Source organism: Barbus barbus (assembly GCF_936440315.1).
Source record: "Barbus barbus genome assembly, chromosome: 14".
In the NCBI taxonomy this organism is placed as follows: Eukaryota; Metazoa; Chordata; class Actinopteri; order Cypriniformes; family Cyprinidae; genus Barbus; species Barbus barbus.
In genome coordinates this window covers 12,529,895-12,549,215 of record NC_136742.1, presented here as the reverse complement: position 1 = coordinate 12,549,215, position 19,321 = coordinate 12,529,895, and the positions used below count along the sequence as shown (strand labels likewise).

The 19,321-nt window shown below is 35.4% G+C and overlaps 1 protein-coding gene across 1 annotated transcript; it reads left to right on the top strand.

The window, feature by feature from the left end:
* Positions 1-4,459: 4,459 nt before the first annotated feature.
* Positions 4,460-18,391, top strand: LOC306880440 (desmoglein-2.1-like). The gene is made up of 14 exons (XM_079433940.1): positions 4,460-4,799; positions 6,634-6,762; positions 8,455-8,616; positions 8,730-8,871; positions 9,945-10,108; positions 10,335-10,466; positions 10,560-10,745; positions 11,599-12,005; positions 12,106-12,248; positions 13,308-13,529; positions 14,102-14,353; positions 15,122-15,249; positions 15,349-15,663; positions 16,210-18,391. The coding sequence occupies exons 1-14, from the start codon at positions 4,746-4,748 to the stop codon at positions 17,245-17,247; spliced, it is 3,474 nt and encodes a 1,157-aa protein (XP_079290066.1). The 5' UTR covers positions 4,460-4,745; the 3' UTR covers positions 17,248-18,391.
* Positions 18,392-19,321: the final 930 nt, after the last annotated feature.

The following is a 19,321-nucleotide window of genomic DNA, read 5'->3' as shown; positions in this document are numbered from 1 at the left end:
CTGTTTCTTTGTAATTAATTATGAAATTTACAAGCAATTTCTGAGAGAAATATTATTTATTTTGTATTATTTAACAATGCCAGTAAGAAAAATGAAAGATAATTCTAGATGTATTTTTTTTTAAAGTCTCAGTATCTTATGCAATTTTGCTTCTCAAGTAAATGTATCTTGTTTTAAGAATCTTAAGATGTATTTATTGAAACGCAAATAAAACATTTTATATTTTATTTTATTTCATTTTATTATTTAACAAAGCCATTAATACAAATAAAAAATAATTTGATATATTTTTTTACAAGTCTCGGTATCTAATTTTGATTCTCAAGTAAATGTATCTTGTTTAAAGAATTTTAAGATTTATTTATTGAAAGCAAATAAAACATTTTTATTATATTTTATTTTTTTACACTGTAAATGTTTTTTAAAGTTAAATAAAATATTATTGGAGTACATTTTATGATAAAATCCTATTTTAGTCTAGCTAATGTAACATTTAATTCATGGTGTTCCTTGCTGTTTCTATGTAATTAATTGTGAAATTTTATTTATTTTTTTCAGTGTACAAAATCTAATAATCAAAATCGAGTCTACTTCTATGTTTTCGCATGAATGTTTCTAGAGAATGCAGTAAACATCATGGAATCTCTCTTTCTTTTCTCCTCTCTTTCAGTGTCTTTGTTCAGCAGTTGTGTCTGAGAAACAGATTTATGGCGACTCAGACTTCATCTGAATGGAGCCCACATTCAGGATGTTCTCTAAATGTGTGCAAATGGCAAAGACGTGCTATTGAGAGCCTCTCTAAAGGGCCTCTGAAACACCCTTTGAATTTTCATAGCCCTCATATTCTATTTCCAGCCTGAGAGACCCTAAGGCCTTAACATCTCGAAAAGCATATTTAATGCTGTGCTCATACGTAACAACACAATGATTAGGATTTATTTTATTGTATTTTTTTTCAAATTCATACAAGTCAGCAAAGTGAACAATTAAGTAAGAGAAACTGAGTGGGAGTGAGTAAGTGAAAGAGACAGATCGACAGAAGGAAAGAATAAACAGATAAAGTTGTCTCGCCCAATCTCTTTTCTTACACCTCCTTTAACCTCTTAAGACCCGAGAAAAAAAGTTTTAGGAAAAAATTAGTTTTTTCATGTCTTTACATTGTTTAGAGAATTAAAAAAAAAAAAAAAAAAAAAAAAAAAAAATATATATATATATATATATATATTTCATTCATAGGTTATGCTATGTCTTTGGAAGAGGACATCGGGACTCAATTTCTTTAAAATAATAAAAAGAATGAACATGAATGAACATGCATAGGCAAAAACTATTAATTTTTTAAATCAACAATGCAATTTTAGTTTTCAAGATTTTTTGTTTTACCAAACTTTGTATAAAGATGATTCTCAACTATGTTATAACAGAATGATTCAATATACCACTTATCTTTCTGCAAAATGTGTGTGGAATGGCCATAAACAGGTTTTCTCATTATATACAATGTATCTAAATTCAAATTCTAATTTTATTTGTCACATACATATACATACATAGTACGACATGTAGTGAAATGTATTGTACGACTGTCCAACAAATTGTCCAACAAAATTAAGAAAACCTCAAGTTTACAAAAATACAAATAGAAAATAAGTACAGTAAACATATATATATATATATAGAAATAAACTAGCAATAAAATAAAATAGAATAAAATAAAAATAGATATGAGAATAAAAATAGAATATGAAGAATAAAAATAGAATATTATTCTATATAGATTCTATAAAAATAAAGAAAAAATCTATTTATTAAAAAATTTTATAAACTAAATCTAATTTGCATAATGTGTTTTTGGAACATGTAATGAAAAAAGAAGTGTAATAATGGGAGTAATACTTGACAAGATTTTCATAATAATATATAATATTTATATATTATTACTGTTCCCATCTGGTGGAATGACCTGCCCAACACAATCCTTACCCATCTTCAAGAAACGGCTAAAAACTCATCTGTTCCATCTTTACTTGACCCTATAACTCTAGCACTCTCTATTCTAATTTTATTTTATCTATATGTATTTTTATTTAAAAAAATAAAATAAAATAATAATAATTATCTGTACTGCGTTAGGCTAGCCAAGACTTGTAATAGCACTTGCACGTTGTTGCTCTTTTGTTGGTTTTGATCGCTTCTTATGTCCTCATTTGTAAGTCACTTTGGATAAAAGCGTCTGCTAAATGACTAAATAAATAAATAATATTTCATAGAATATTGAAATATAATTTCTTTCCCTATTCATTTGTTATGTCTCCCAAAATGTGTAATAAACATGCTTTTAGTCCCGGTGTCCTCGTATGTATGAAATCAACGTCCTGTTTCGTAACAGAAAGTCATATTTTGATTTGAAACCACATAACATTTTCCTGAGATGTTGATTTATGACACACAATTTAAAAATTACACATATTGAAATGATAATTACAAAATATTATCATAATTTCAGACATTTTTGAAGACGAAGGAGAGGGAGTGGTCATGGTGAAACATCCAAAGATAGTATCTCTGTAAAGCCCTGAATGTGCTCTGTATACAGGACATCCAGAATTACAACTGTGGTTATGTATAGTCTCAGAGAAATTCACTAAAATATAATGTCCTCATATGAGGCCGCAGGGTCTTAAGAGGTTAAAGCAAGCAGCTATTCCATGACACCACCTTTCCTCAAAACGCTCTTTCCTTTCCACTGAAGTTGCGTCACAGATCACATCGGGATACGTATGTTTGGGAGTCTTATCGCAGCCAAATAACTGTGCACATGAAGCTCACATGCAAAACTATTGATCAAAACTATTTCCAGAAATCATTTAGTATGCAATCACACGTCCATTACAAATAAAAGACAATAGAAAACCATTTGCTGATTAGTTGTTGGGCAAACCCTCAGACACGATCAATTTATACTGGGTGTGAATTCATTCAACAGAAGAACACCTCAAAGAGTTAATCTCAGGGCCAGCACAATAGCTACACTTGATCGCTCGAAGGTTTTTGTGTCATTTAAAAATGAATGATCTCAGAATGATTTTAAGATGTATTATTTCCTTTAAACAAGCATACATAACTGATGGTGTCAAAAAAAATTCACGTGCAACATCACACTGTCAATGAGCAATAGAAGTGAAGTGAAGTGACATTCAGCCAAGTATGGTGACCCATACTCGGAATTCGTGCTCTGCATTTAACCCATCCAACGTGCACACACACACACCGTGAACATACACCCGGAGCAGTGGGCAGCCATTTTATGCTGCAGCGCCCGGGGAGCAGTTGGGGGTTCGGTGCCTTGCTCAAGGGCACCTCAGTCGTGGTATTGAGGGTGGAGAGAGCGCTGGACATTCACTCCTCCCACCTACAATCCCTGCCGGCCCGAGACTCGAACCCGCAACCTTCGGATTACAAGTCCAACTCTCTAACCATTAGGCCACGACTTCCCCACAAGAAGCATGCATATTTACAAAAGCATACCATGGACATACTGTTTGTGCAAATCATGTGACTTTAATAGTGATACTATGTGTTTTTTAAAGGTATTTTAGCATGTCAACAAAAATCGTTCCTTTTCAGCATTATATTTGCCCATCTTTCCCCATGAGGATTCATTTTTTGCCTTTTATCCCAGATCTGTGTTTCCAACTTCTTGATTAGCAAATACGTGTATGTATACTGTGTGTTTATATATTTATTTAGGGTTTTATACATGCATACATAAACACATAAAAACCTTTATTAAAATTAGGCAGAAACCCATAAATAAAATAAAAAAAATATTTTTTAAATTATCAAAACAAGTATATTTTTCCTCTTCTATCACTTTATTTTATATTTAGTTTATTGTTTATTATGCATGTCTGTCAGTATAAGAAACAGTTAAAGCACGGAAATTTACCATTTGATTATTGAAAACTTAATATTTATAGAAATATCAGCATTGGATTTACCTGTTACTGAAAAAGTTATTGTGAAATCATGAAATATAAAACTGTCAACCCTTTCACCTTTTAAAGCATAGCTATAGCCCAAGTTCCATCATGAATTAAAATGCAGCAATTTAGCTCAAGATGACACAATGCAATTTATTAACACTTGGAGACTGACGATATTTTTTATCTGACAATATTTTCAAAATGTTACAGATAATTACTTTAAATATTTATTTTTAATTTTCAAGTGATTAAGTGTAATAATATATTTATTAATAATAATAATAATCATTCTTCTTTTTTTAATGATCCTAGTTTTATTACTCATAGCACACCACATAATGGGTTAAGAATGGGTCTTGTGGATATATCATATATGTCAATGCAACTGGGTGAGAACACTTGCCACCCCTTATGATACATGAAATGTAATTGTGAAAATTATATATTTCCCACCCCTTTCTCTCGTTCGCTCACTCTCTCTCTCTCTCTCATACACAGGCTCTCGCACTTACACTGTCTCTCTCTCTCTCTCTCACACACACCCGTCTTTGTGACGTTAGGTCCTCCTTTTAACCCGCAAGGTGAGGGAGTAGGAGAAACAATGAATAAGGAGTTAGTGTAAAGCGCTCCGGATTGATCTCTTTCGCATTATCGCGCATCGAACAGCACGGGGACGCACTTCTCCTGCAGCGGGATCTATACACTTTCCCAAAAGCAGCTGGTGACAGCAGCGGATCTCAGGTGTTCAGGAAATACGCCATGGCCCGGCGAATATCGCCTGTTATTGCTTTTCTCTTTTGTTTTGGACTATCGGTAAGTTTGACGTGTTTTAAAATATATCTGTCAATAGATATTGGTAACATACTCCATTTTGGTCTTTCTCCTGTGTGGCAAAGTATCGTTTTGTAAACAGAAACAATCGTTAGATCTGAAACTGCTTTTGTTTGTTTGGCAGTCTGTTTGTTTATAGAACTGTCGATGTGTAAAGAAACAGCATTTATGTTTATAAAGTTAGTTTGAAAAAAAGCCTTATCGTCTTTAACCCTTTAAATGCCGGAGGGCAATCGCCTCAATTGTCCAACCCTTTACAGAAAGGTACAATGGCAACTAAATGTAAAAAAAGAAAGAAAAAGAAGAGACAGTAAAAATGTTACAAGCAGTGGATACAATCCAAAGAAATTCTCAATGCTAAGACAACCATATAGTTTTCTATCTATCTATCTATCTATCTATCTATCTATCTATCTATCTATCTATCTATCTATCTATCTATCTATCTATCTATCTATCTATCGTTCGTTCGTTTACGGCCTATATGTTATTTATAAGTTACTATACATAATATTAAATATGCAGTATTATAATAGGCTGTTATATTATTGTTAATTATATTGTCAATCATCAGCAGATAAATATTAGTAATATATATATATATATATTTGTTTTCATTGGTCTGGACATCCCTAGCCATCTTATTATGGTGTTACCATAGTAACTGTAGTATTTTTGTTGGGAACGTCTCCTATTTACCATGGTGTATTTCCAGGGCATTTCAGAACAAGCTCTGACTAGTATACAGACAGACAAACTACAGCAATCAAGCTGAATCTGCAAGTATTGCGTGAGAAAGTCTAGTCTATTCTGTTCAATTTCAGGTGTGTTGAAATCCCCGCCCCCTGTCATCTCAGTGATTGACATTTCTCAACAATAGTTATTCAAATTTTAATGAAGATGAGTCACCGAGCAACAGTGAAAATCATTTTACCTGTAATAGTTTACACTGGCATATTTTGCTGCTTTTATCAGTATGTGCTGGATAGATATGCCAAGAGCACAGTCTTGGTTGTTTTGACTTTTCAGTTTTATTTTTTTGCACACACAGTGAGTGTGTGTACGAGAAAGTGAATCACACATTTTATTTAATACCTTCTATTTCCAGTTAACAAATGCAAAGTTTCTTCTTTACTTCTACGACAACCATTGGGCCTTCAGGTTACGTAAAACAACCTAATGCATGTACCAAACCTTATGCAATTACTACACAAAATGTGAAGTCTCCATGTGTAAAAGTTTCAGTAGTTACAATTCAGAAATGCACTGTGGAAGAAAGTAAAGAAGCCACTTCACTAAAACATTGGATTTTATATTTGTGATAGTGCTGGGTTTTCTTTCCTTTCCTTTTGTGTGTGCATGTTTTATCTAGTTGTGTGTGGTCTGATTAAGGTGATCTTGACTTAAATAGAATGCATTTAGTTTTTGCCAAGTATTTCTTTATCTTATCTCTCTTAATTAGAGGTCTGCTAAATTAAATTATTGACTCCTGTGCAGGATTTTTTATTTTTTTTCTGTGTTTGCAAATCTTTTCAGGTTTAAATATCACTTTCATCTCATTTCATATAAATTACAGCATCTGTTTAATTTTGTCTGTGTACAGACGGGATGAGCTTACTGTCAAACTATGCATGCGTGCAAGCTGCAACCACACTTTCTATCATTTATAAATCCTGTTAATGAGAACGTTCTCACCAGGCAGGGCAGCAAATATAAAAACAAATATTTCTTGGTCTCCTTTTTCTGCTGTGTGAGAAGTTTGGCAGGATTAGTCTGTCTTCACAAATTGTTGATGTGCATTTCTGTTTTCCCACAGCATGTGTTTGAGGTTGAAGCCAGATTCCAGCACTCTGTTGCCCTCCACAGACAGAAGAGAGAATGGATCGTCCCTCCCCAAATCTTGGAGGAAAATGTGGATTACACCAAGAGAGAGTTCATTGCAAAAGTGAGTGAGACTTTTCCTGCGTCAAACACATTAATATGCAAATATCAACCTTAATGCACAATCAATCCAAGATGAGTTTGTTTCTTTATCAGAACAGATTTGCAGGAAATTTAGCTTTAAGTCACTTGCTCGTCAATAGATCTTCTGCAGTGAATGGGTGCCGTCAGAATGAGAGTCCAAACAGCTGATAAAAGCATCACAATAATCTACAACTAATCCACATGACTCCAGTCCATCAGTTAATGAATTGTGAAGCGAAAAGCTGTTTTTGTAATAAACAAATATGTCAAAATGTTTTTAATTTCAAGTCATCTCCATAATATTGCTTTCTCCATTAAAAAAGTTGTCTCGCCTGAATCAAATATGCACAGATCAAAACCGTTCTAAACTAATATATTGGTGGATTTTGATATGAGAGGACAAGAAGGGGTGGACTTTACATTGAAGGAAGCGTTCTTATGAATGATCAATTATAGTATTTTAGCCAGAAGCGATGCTTTAAAGTTAAAACGCCTTAATGATGGATTTGTTTCTTACAAACAACAAACTTTTCACTTTACAATTCATTAACTGATGGACTGGAGTCATGTGGATTAGTTGTAGATTATTGTGATGCTTTTATCAGCTGTTTGGACTCTCATTCTGACGGCACCCATTCACTGCAGAGCATCCATTGGTGAGCAAGTGTACGGTGTACATTTTAGGACATCCTCAGACCTCAGTCATAAAATTATTAGGACATCCTCAGACCTCAGTCATAAAATTAAACGGTGTCGTGCCTCAGACTGAAAGGCTTCAGGTGTACATTTTAGGACATCCTCAGACCTCAGTCATAAAATTATTCGGTGTCGTGCCTCAGACTGAAAGGCTTCAGGTGTACATTTTAGGACATCCTCAGACCTCAGTTATAAAATTAAATGGTGTCGTGCCTCAGACTGAAAGGCTTCAGGTGTACATTTTAGGACATCCTCAGACCTCAGTCATAAAATTATTCGGTGTCGTGCCTCAGACTGAAAGGCTTCAGGTGTCAGGAAAAACGACATCAGGTCTCATACAATTAGGCATCAGGCAAAACGGACTCAGATTAAAAGGCATCAGATTAAAAGGCATCAGGCGAAACGGACTCAGGTAGAGTGTGACGTGTCGCGCTGCCCCGCCCCATGTGACGTCACACGCACGCGGTTCAAAACAAGTGGTGTGGAATGGTTGAGGATGGCGGAAGGAGGTAAGCCGCTCCTGATATATTCTAACAGTTTCAGTTAAATGTTAAACTAATGGGGCGGGGCGAGGCAGCGCGACATGTCATACTCTACCTGAGTCCGTTTCGCCTGATGTCTTTTAATCTGAGTCCGTTTCGCCTGATGCCTTTTAATCTGATGCCTTTTAATCTGAGTCCGTTTTGCCTGATGCCTAATTGTACGAGACCTGATGTCGTTTTTCCTGACACCTGAAGCCTTTCAGTCTGAGGCACGACACCGAATAATTTTATGACTGAGGTCTGAGGATGTCCTAAAATGTACACCGTACAAGTGACATAATAAAAAAATTGAGAGAGTACATTTTCTGCAATAACATTTCCAACAATATCATCAGCAAATGCAATCATTTTGAGATTTCAAATGCCTCATGTGTCAGGTCACTGTAGACTTGATCGGTTTTTGTGTTAACTAAATGTGTTTCTGATTTATTTAGATTCGCTCAGATAAGGAAGACGTCAAAATGAAAAATCTGAGGTACTCACTGAGGGGTGTCGGTGCAGACCAGGCGCCGTTCAATTTATTTGTGGTAAATCCTGAAAATGGATATGTCAGGATAACGGGCCTCCTTGACAGAGAGCTTATTGCACAATACAATGTAAGTGAAATGGCCTTGATGACAATGATGATTCATGATGATGATGATGAAGGTGGCTTTAACACCTATGCTTGATTATGATGGTTGGTGATCTTAAATGTATTCCTCTGCAGCTTTCAGGCGTTGCTACATTCACAGATGGCACGATTGCAGAAAATGACATTGGGCTGAGAATAAAAGTGAAGGATAAAAATGATAATGCGCCTGTTTTTGGTCCGATGAATGCCGGGGCTGTAGACGAGCTCAGTCCACCAGGTATGTGATATTACAGGTATAAAAAAAAAAATATATATATATTAAAAAAAAAGTGACAAAGTTTGTACAATAGACATAATGGTGATTTTTATAATGATCAAATTCTGCATGAGGGTTATTGGTTCAAACCAACACTTTTTTTTTTTTTTTTGTATTCATATACTAATTTTGATACACTGTATACTTTTCTGTATTGTAATTCATTTCTCTTTAATAAAGTAGTTTTGCAAGATCAAAATATCTTCTTCCTATTATTATTATTTAATAATATCTTATTATTATTTAACAGTGATTTAATAAGAAATTAATTAGGGGGAAAAAATTAGCTGCACTTTATATATTATGAATATTTGGTAATATAAGGTTAGTTGTAAAATGTGGTGCAACTCCCCAAAAATGTAATGATATTTCTGAAATAATAATTTAACAACAACAACAAAAATAATCTTCAATTATTCACTACAGTTCAAACATTTAGGGTCTGTAAGATTTTAAAATGATTTTGAAAAGTTCATATGTTCACCAACACTAATATTATAAAAGCATTATTATAATTTATTACAATATTATTACAAGATATATTTCTTATTATTATCAATGTTGAAAACAGTTAAGATGCTTAATATTTTTGTGAAAATGGTGATACAGTTATTTTTCAGGATTCTTTGATGAATAGAAAGCTCAAAAGAACAACATTTATTTGAAATAGAAATATTTAGAAAAACTGTAAATGTCTTTATTGTCACATTTGGCCAATTTAATACATATTTGCTTTTTCAAAGTATTCATTATACACAGTAGTGCATAATTAAAACCTAGTTTTAAAATAATGATAAAGGTGTTTACATTCACATGTATTCAAGGTCTGAGAAAAATGTTATTACTTTTTACTTGAAGGATACACAATTTTAAATGTATTACAGTATTAAAATGGTATTTTAAAGTATTAAAAAAGGTTTTTAAAACCTTAAGAAACCGACATAAATATAAAGAGTACATTTCTAAGAGCTTAGAATCACGTTTTTCAAAAGATTTTTCCTTTCATTTACCATGGGCACTCTTTTTTGATACAGACACAGTAGTGATGAAGATTAATTGCTTTGATGCCGATGAGCCAGGAAACCCAAACTCTCAAATCAAGTATGAGATTGTTGAGCAGCAACCAGCAGGGGAGAGAATGTTCCGAGTTGACCGTGACGGCACAATCCGTGTTGCCAGTTCTAACCTGGATAGAGAGGTGAGAGGCGACCATCACTGTATCAAATGTGTTTCTGATATCTAACATGCTGCATAACACACACACACATACGTATGAGCTTCATTGTGCCAGTGCCATATGTTCTGTTATTGTTTAAATTAATAATGCAGGAACATAATAAGATACAATGACTGCTTTCGTTGAGCATAATGAGCAGTATGTAGACGATTCCACCTTTTTATTCACACTCCATCTCTCTCTTCAGACTATCGATCAGTATGTCCTGCTTGTCATAGCATCTGACCTGAATGGAGCTCCAGGCGGCAATACCGCCACAGGGACAGTCACCATCAAGATCAATGACGTCAACGATCATGTGCCTGAGTTGGAAGGCCCAGTAAGAAAATATCTACACTATGTTTACATCCACACAGTTATGTTGTTGTAGTAGTCCCTTCAGTTTTTGCAACTTCTTTTTCTTTCTCTATAGTTTGAGGCCAGTATTGAGGAAAATACAGATAAAGTAGAGGTGATGAGACTCAAAGCAAGCGACCTGGATCTTCAGGACACGGACAACTGGGTGACTGATTGCTATATTGCATCAGGCAATGAGGCTGGATACTTCAGCATTCGTATGGACCCAAAGACCAATGAGGCAATCATTATGCTTGACAAGGTGTGCAATGATATTTGATAGATATTTATCATTTGTAATTTCTGGTATAGTCATGAGTAGGTTTATCGTCATATCAAAATGTCAGTATTCATACCAATACTGGTCAGATTTCACAATTCTCAATGCCAACTATAACTATTAATTAATTATTCAATTATTAATAATGAACTATATTGTTACTATAATAGCTCATTTTAATGTAAATATTAACATATTGAAATTGCTTTTCAATTAAGTAAACAAATAATTATTCAAGTAAGCATTCGATAATAAAGGAATAGCATGGCAGTTTCTCTTTTTCTTTTCAGTATTGTTGTTTGAATAACAAGACAGCAACTTTGTGAAATATTATACTTTAAAATAACTGTTTTCTATATTAATAAATTCTCAAATGTAATGCATTTTCAGCAGCCATTTGAAATAGAAATCTTGGAGCTTTATACATGTCTTTACTCTCACTTTTGATTAATTTAATGCGTCCTTGCTGAATAAAAGTGTTAATAAAAAAATACTGACCCCAAACTTTTGAATTATAATGTACCTAGATTTTTCATCAAAAATTATTCTATTAACATTCATATAAGACATAATTTACTGTTTACATTAATACAAGATGAGCAGAAATGTGCATTTTTACCATCAAAAACAGTCAGACAGCACTCGGGTGATAAATTTAATTGGTACTTGGTTATACTGATACAGAAGAAAGGTTAATATTGTTACCTTGTTATAGTATCAACTTACTTTTAAAGTACTGGTACTTTTGATAGGGATAGCTTGTAACTGTTCTGGAGCAGATTATACTCTCAGCCATTTACTTAAAAAAGGTATCTCATGTCTGTTTTCCCTGCAGGCTGTCGATTATGAGGATGTCAAAGACCTGAACCTTGGCATTGGTGTAATGAACAAAGCTCCATTCCACCCCTCTGTGAGTGGAGGAGGACAAGGAATGAATATCAACTTCGGGGGCAGCGGTGGCGGCGCAGGCGGAGGCGGGGGTGGAGGTGGCGGTGGTGGAGCTGGCGGCGGTGGAGCTGGCGGCGGTGCAGCTGGCGGCGGTGGTGGCAGTTCATGGTCAACATCAGGGGGTAAGATATACAGTGTGAACGTCAAGGTGAAAAACCAGCCAGAAGGACCCAAGTTCATGCCTCAAACAAAAGCCATCCCCATCTCAGAAGGCAAGACTTTTAACAGCAATGAGGTCATCGCAAGATACCCCGCCATTGATACAGACACAGGAAAGGAAGCTACCAACGTAAAGTACGTTTACATAGAAATAGTTCTGTCAACAATTAAGAGGAAACAGCATAGAAAACAATGAGAAATGAGCTTAAGCTAACTATGTTCCCTTTTCTTCTAGGTATGTTAAAGGATTTGACCCAGATAACTGGCTGATGATCGATGAGACAACTGGAGCCGTTAAATTGAACAAGGCTCCTGACCGCGAGTCCAAGTATCTAGTTAACGGCACTTACTACGCCCAGATTTACAGCATAACTCAAGGCAAGTTCTCTGCAGGGTTATTAACTAAAAACCTATCCTAACTAAAACCTTAAAAGGATAGTTCACCCAAAAATGAAAATTCTGTCATCATTTACTCACCCTTAAGTTGTTCCAACCCTGTAGAAGTTTCTTCTGTTGAACACAAAAGATGATATTTTGAAGAACATTGGTAAAAAAAAGAGTTGCTGGTAACCATTGACTTCCTTAGTCTTTTCTTTCCATATAGTGGACGTCATTTGCTACCAGCAACTTTTTGGTTACCAACAATATAACTTAAATGTATTTTATTTCAGCTAGTTGCCAAGTCAACATTTCTCATTTTTATTTAGTTTAAGTACTAAAATAACTGAAACTAAAAACTATTTAAGACATTATTACAAATAAATAAATAAATACAGTAAATAAATAAATAAAAATGACAAAAACACACCTTAAAATTGCTAAGACGTTAAAATTAAATTGAAACATAAAATATAAAAATAAAATCTAATTCTAAATATTAAGAAATTATAATAGTATAAATAATACTAAAATAACAGTGGTTCTAGGGAAAATGGAAAACTTTTCTTAGTTGAAGTCTGTTGTTTTATTTATCCAACTGTTTCCAGATGTTGCCAGGTTATGGTTCACTGCCATAATATGTGATAATATACTTAATTAACTTATAGACCAATCATACTTCCAGTGTGCCATATACTGTAGTGTAATATAATGGATATTGCAGATGCATAACCTGTCCTGAAGATGGCGCCATCTTCACATTGATTAAAAATAATTACTGAAAACTGGATCAATGTTTGGGTGCTTAACTATCTTGAAGTTATGTTGTAAAAAAAAATATTTGATTTAATTTATTTAATCGATTCATTTACATTGCATTCTCTTTTTATGTATTGTTCTTTCTTTAAATTGTTTTAGTACTTTTAAAAAACCTTTCTACACGTTCATTTTTATTATATATTACAGTATTATAACATTTGTCTCACATTTATATTCATGTATTGAAAGCAAATAAAAAATACTATTTTTTTTAAATACGTTTTTCCTTTTTTCTTATAGACTTGCCTTCAAAGACGGCAACAGGCACCATTGCCATCCAAGTACAGGATTTTAATGACCACTGCCCAACTTTGACAAGCAAAGTCACGACACTCTGTACTGAAAAGGATGCTGTCTTAGTCACTGCAGTGGATGAGGATGCGGCGCCCAATGGATCTCCATTCACCTTCAATGTTGTCCCAGAAGGAACTAAGGGGAAATGGACAGTCGAGCATTTGAACGGTATGCCAGATGTTGCCAGGTTATTTTTGACCCACAACAATACTTCACTGACGTAACATTTAAAAATTGCATTGAAATTAAATAAAATTTAAAATACAGTATTTCCATGAATAATTATAACAGAATACTGCTACAGTACCTCCGTGTGTCATTGGGGAGCCTTGGCCCACATATTAAAACTATCTGTTGTAAGAAATCAAAAATATGAAGTAATAGTCAGAGATATGTTGTCGTTCCAACCCGCAAGACCTTAGTTCATATTCGGAACACAAATTAATTATTTTTGATGAAATCCAAGAGCTTTCTGACCCTGCATAGACAGCAACGCAACTGAAACATTCAAGGCACAGAAAGGTAGTAAGAACATCGTTAAAATAGTCTGTTGTGAAGCTACATGAATACTTTTTGTGCGCAAAGAAAACAAAAATAACCACTTTATTCATCAATTTCTTCTCTTCCGTGTCAGTCTTCGTCGCACATACACAAGACCACCACAACAAAACGCATGCAAGAGCTGGCATTCTGCCACTACTGACTTTGTGGTTGACATCTTCTGTTTTTCTTCTTATCAGATACTACTGCCATCTTCAGAACCCAGGAAAAGCTGTGGCCAGGAGAATACGAGCTGACGGTGGACGTCAAGGACCAGCAGGGATTGTCATGTCCAGAACCTCAGAAAATTCAGGTGGATGTGTGCACCTGTACCGACCAGGGAGCTTGTGCCCGAGCAGGAGCAAGTGGAGCATCAGGAGCATTTAAGAAGGGATCCAGGTTTGGACCAGCTGGAATCGGCCTGCTCTTCCTTGGAGCCCTTTCATTATTGCGTAAGTTTGTTTAGTATCTTAACAAAGTCTACCATGTAAATCTGACTTTATGACATTCCCTAGACATTTAGTTAATGGCCTGGTTTCTATTTATGCTGCATTTAAAGCTAAAGGATGCAGTTTCTGCAGAACTAGCGTCACTTAGTGGAATTACAAAAATAAAGCATATTAATAAAGCATATTTTCAAACAACCTTTGACTAGCAGGTGTAAAGATTGAAAGTAAAGAGCTAACGTGTGGCAAAAGCTTGAGTTTAGATAACCTGTCGAGAAGAAACTCCACAAGTTTGGCATCTCAATTGAAATCCAAACATTCCACCAATTAATTCCTTCATCTTATAAAAGCACCGGCAATATACGCCATTAATTTTGGCGTACACTTCTGAAACCAAATATGAATTCCTTTTTCCATGTGACACATAGTCCTACACTAGCTAAACGACAGTAGCCACACCCCAAACTCTCACTATAGATTGTGCTGGAGACTGACAAATCTGAGCAAACTGCTCTACATGTTTTGATGGTGCCTGGGAGGTTCAGTCTTTACACTTCTGTAAAATAAGAGATAAACCCATGAATGGCATACTAATAGTACAATAAACTGAGTTTAGAGAATGTATTTTGACATTAAAAATGGACAAACTTCATCTTACTTTCTTTTGTTCTCCAAACAACTTTATTCTATCATCGTTATTCTGGAGAACACCAAAAAATATATTATAATGAGTTGTGACGTGAAAATAATCACTGTATTTCTCCTCTGTTACAGTCATCCCACTCCTTTTGCTGCTGTGTCAGTGTGGAGCTGCTGGGATGGCGGGAGCTTTCACAGACATGCCCTTTGACACTAAAGAGCATCTCATCTCTTACCATACTGAGGGCCAAGGAGAGGACAGGGTAAGATCTTCAACTTCTGATTGATTTGCAATGTATGTAAATCTGATTAAGATGTTATTTATATCTCAAAGCTAAATCAAACACTTTTGTCTCTGATAGGATGTTCCAATATTAAATCTTGTTGATAATGGAGGGATAGATTATGCATCAAGAGATGTGGGTGGCATGCATATCATAGGAGCAGGAGGAGCAATAGGAGCAGGAGGAGCAATAGGAGCAGGAGGAGCAATAGGAGCAGGAGGAGCAGGCTTCATGGACTCCACTTCCACAATGGGTGGCCGTGGCTACAATGAAATGGAAATGTCCTACATGGACTCGATGAGAAGAAGTGAGACTCTTAGGAGTAGAGGAATGTCTGGAGATTTTGATGGAATGGCCGTGTCTGAAATGTTCCTGGGCGAATACTACTCACAGGTTAGTATGTAGTATATACCTACAGGGCAGTGTATATAAAGTTAATTTATTATGCTTATTTAGTGTGAATAAATATATAACTATCTATCTATTGTTCTATCATTCTCTCTATATAATATTCTGTCTTTTTATCGTTTCATTCTGTTGTTTTTTTGTTTCATCCGTTGTTCTATCTACTAATTATTTATAATTATTTCTATCTATCTATCGTTCTATCTATTGTTCTGTCGATCTAATGATCTATTGTTTTATCTACTGTTCCATCTATCTATCGTTCTATTTAATTTTCTGTCGATCTATTACTCTATCATTCTATCTATCTATTATTTTAATAGATATTGTTCTATTTATCATTAAATCATTTTTTCCATCATTCCATCATTTCATTCTATCTTTGAATCTAATGTTCTATCATTTCATCATTCTATCTATCGTTTCATTGTTTAATCTATCACTCTATCATTATCATACTATTATTATGTTGTTGTATTGTATTATCTATTTGGATCAAATTTATATATATATATTGCTCTATTTGTGTTACAGAAAAGCCGTGGAATGGAGGATGGATTTGCTAAGAATGAGCCTATGGTGTATGATTATGAAGGGAAGGGCTCTCCTGTGGGCTCTGTGGGCTGCTGCAGCCTCCTCGAAGATAACAATGACCTAGAGTTTCTCAATGACCTCGGGCCCAAGTTCACTACTCTCGCTGAAATATGTGGAGGTAAAAAGACTGAGGTCCCCGCTCCTCTTCCTCTTCCTCTTCCTCTTCCTCCCCCTCCCAGACCCATTGTGGACCGTACCGAGGTGGTGTCTTCATCAACCAACATCATCAATCCTGGGAATATTACCACGAACAGAGCTACATCTTCAAACGCATTGAATCTAGTCTCCAACACGGCTACGACATCATCTACTCGTGTGGAGAATGTCATGGTCACAGACAACCGGCCCACAGTGATTACGAGTGTCCAACCGGCTCCAACGCTCCTGATGCAACCGCAGCCTATGTACTACATGGTAGAACCGCAGCCCAACACGGTACTGGTCACCGAAATGCCCACCATGGGAAATAACATGTACGTGCTGAACAGCAACCAGGTAGCCGAAGGGGTTGTACTCCAGGGCGCCAACATAGCGACGAATACCCTGACCCGTGGCGACAGAATGGTGCTTGTGGACAGTGGGGCTCCTGCTCAGGCTGGGATGCTTCACACAGGTAATCTGTCTGGATCACAAGTGTTCCTGGTGGATGGGGGAACCACGAGCGGTCAAGTCCTTCAGGGGACGCTTCAGAGAGGGGTTGCTGGATCTCAGGGCCTGATGGTCATGGAAGGACAAGGGGGTCACATGATTCAGGGGTCACTCACAAAAGGTGTTTCTTCTCACGGTGGATCTCAAAATGTCTTTTATATGGAGAGCAAAGGGGGATCAGGTGTGGGTGTTCAAAAGGGGATGACGTCCACCCAAGGGTCATTCGGAAACATCGGATTAGGTGGGTCATCTGTCCAGATTAACCAAAACCCATCTTCACATAAAGTCACCCAGGAGACAAAGGTTGTGACAACACAAAGTGTCAAGTAATAATGCAACACTCATTCAGTACTTGTACATTCATAAAGTGTTAGAGGGTTTAGAAAGCCATCAGTCAAGTCTTCAGAGCGCATGCATGCAAATCATTAGAGTTTCATGTTCTTACCATGTTAGGTCACATAGAATATGCAAATAATGCTTGAAAAACTGATTTTAATGTCCTTGAGGTTTACTGCTCTGTATGTGTAGTGCACTATACATGCTATTCTTTTCTTTTCAATATTCCCTTGGCTATAGATTGTATGTTACTGCATTTATTGTGTGCTCTGTAAAGACTGTTGTTTGCGGAAAATATGCACAAGTTGCCCTGAGGACATTCCTGTGCTGTTTATGCAATTCAACAAAGCTATTTTAGAAAAGTGCAGATATAAGAGAACATAAACACAGCCATAAATTAGTCGAGGAGAGTTGCCTCAAAAGACTATAGAAGAGCAGATTTTTTTTTTAGAAAAGTACAGTGCTGTAAAAGACAATTCATGAATCAGTGTATATTTTGGATAGCTGTTTATAAAAATGACCAGTGTGTTTCACTAACCAGCACTGGTATGGTTTGCATTTTTACAGTATTTTTCATTCCTCTTCTTAGTTACTGTTTGTAAACAAGTAGGAAGTCTGATTAGTAAGTCTGTTTAGAAGCTTGTGGTTTCTCTTTGCAGTGTGGTTAAATAAAAAGACCAAATCCATATTTCAAGCAATAATGATCATATGTATGAAATGAATGTTATGTAAAAATGTCTTATTTTTTCTCTCAAAATGATTGTATTGTAGAAAACAGTAGCTAAAGCACATTTCTTTTGTTTAGTCATTGGAATTTAATGCTAAATACAACAAAAAAAAAAAACATGGTGCTGGGATTTTTCTATTCACAGCTCTGGTTTGGTACAAAAAATGTTTTATTTTTAAGAAGTTTTTTGAAGGGTGGGCAATGGTTTCCAACTTTCCCAGAAATGGACTCATTAGCTGCATGGTGGGAAAGTGTGTTACTAGTTTTCACAGAGAAACTTTTTCAGGGGTCAATATTGTAAAGCAGCTTAAGGCTGTTTAGAACTTCTTTTTTAATGCTTTTTTCATATGTTTCATATGTTTCACTGTGGAACAGAATTCCAAAAGACAATAAAAAGTCAATTTAAAGTCATCCGTTGTGTAAAACTGTGTCTGTGGGCAAGTGTCAACAAAAACTGGAATCTGTAAAGTAGTAATTCAAGGGAGGCCAGTCATTCCTCTATAGCAATTTCACAAGTTCAGTTTCAGACAAAGACATTGGCAAAAACAATCCACGGTGCTCTGGAATACATGATTCTATAATGAACTGAACATAACCAGCAGTGTTGGGGAAACGCCTTACAAGTAACGCCAAATTCCCATGTCTTGACTGACAGCTCTCGTGTTGCCATGTTGAGAGAAATCGGGAGTAAGTGCAGAGGCGGTGTGTGCGCTGTGAACATGATGTTACTGTAGTTCTAGACTAAATATGAACATGTATTTACTCATCACACCTGCACAAAAACAGATTCAGTATTCCTCAAAATGAATAAAAATACAAACCGGCAATATTTAATTATGTTAAATAAGACAATTATCACTTATGTATTTAATACCATTTTATTAACCAATGTCTTTGCTACGGACCTTCAACTAATAAGCATAAATGACACATTTGTGTTTCATTTTTGTTATTGCTGAATAGTGTTGAACTTTGTTCTCATGCATCATATTCTTCATGTAATTTGTTTGAGCTGCGCCCTCTACTGTACAGACGTGAATTTACATTTCCTCCAGCCTGATCCGTATTCGTTTCACTTTTGGTGTGAAAGGGCTTTTACATTTGTAAAATAACTTTTTTATATTAAAACAAACAAGCAAGCCCTGCCCATTTTTAAACGATTTTTTAAAAGTAACTCAAAAGTAACGCAACGCATTACTTTCCATAAAACGTAACCAAGTAACATTTTTAGGGAGTAACACAATATTGTAATGAATTACTTCTAAAAGTAACTTTCCCCATCACTGATAACATGATTAGTCGTTAAAAATAATATAGACAATCTGAAATGTTGGACACTGC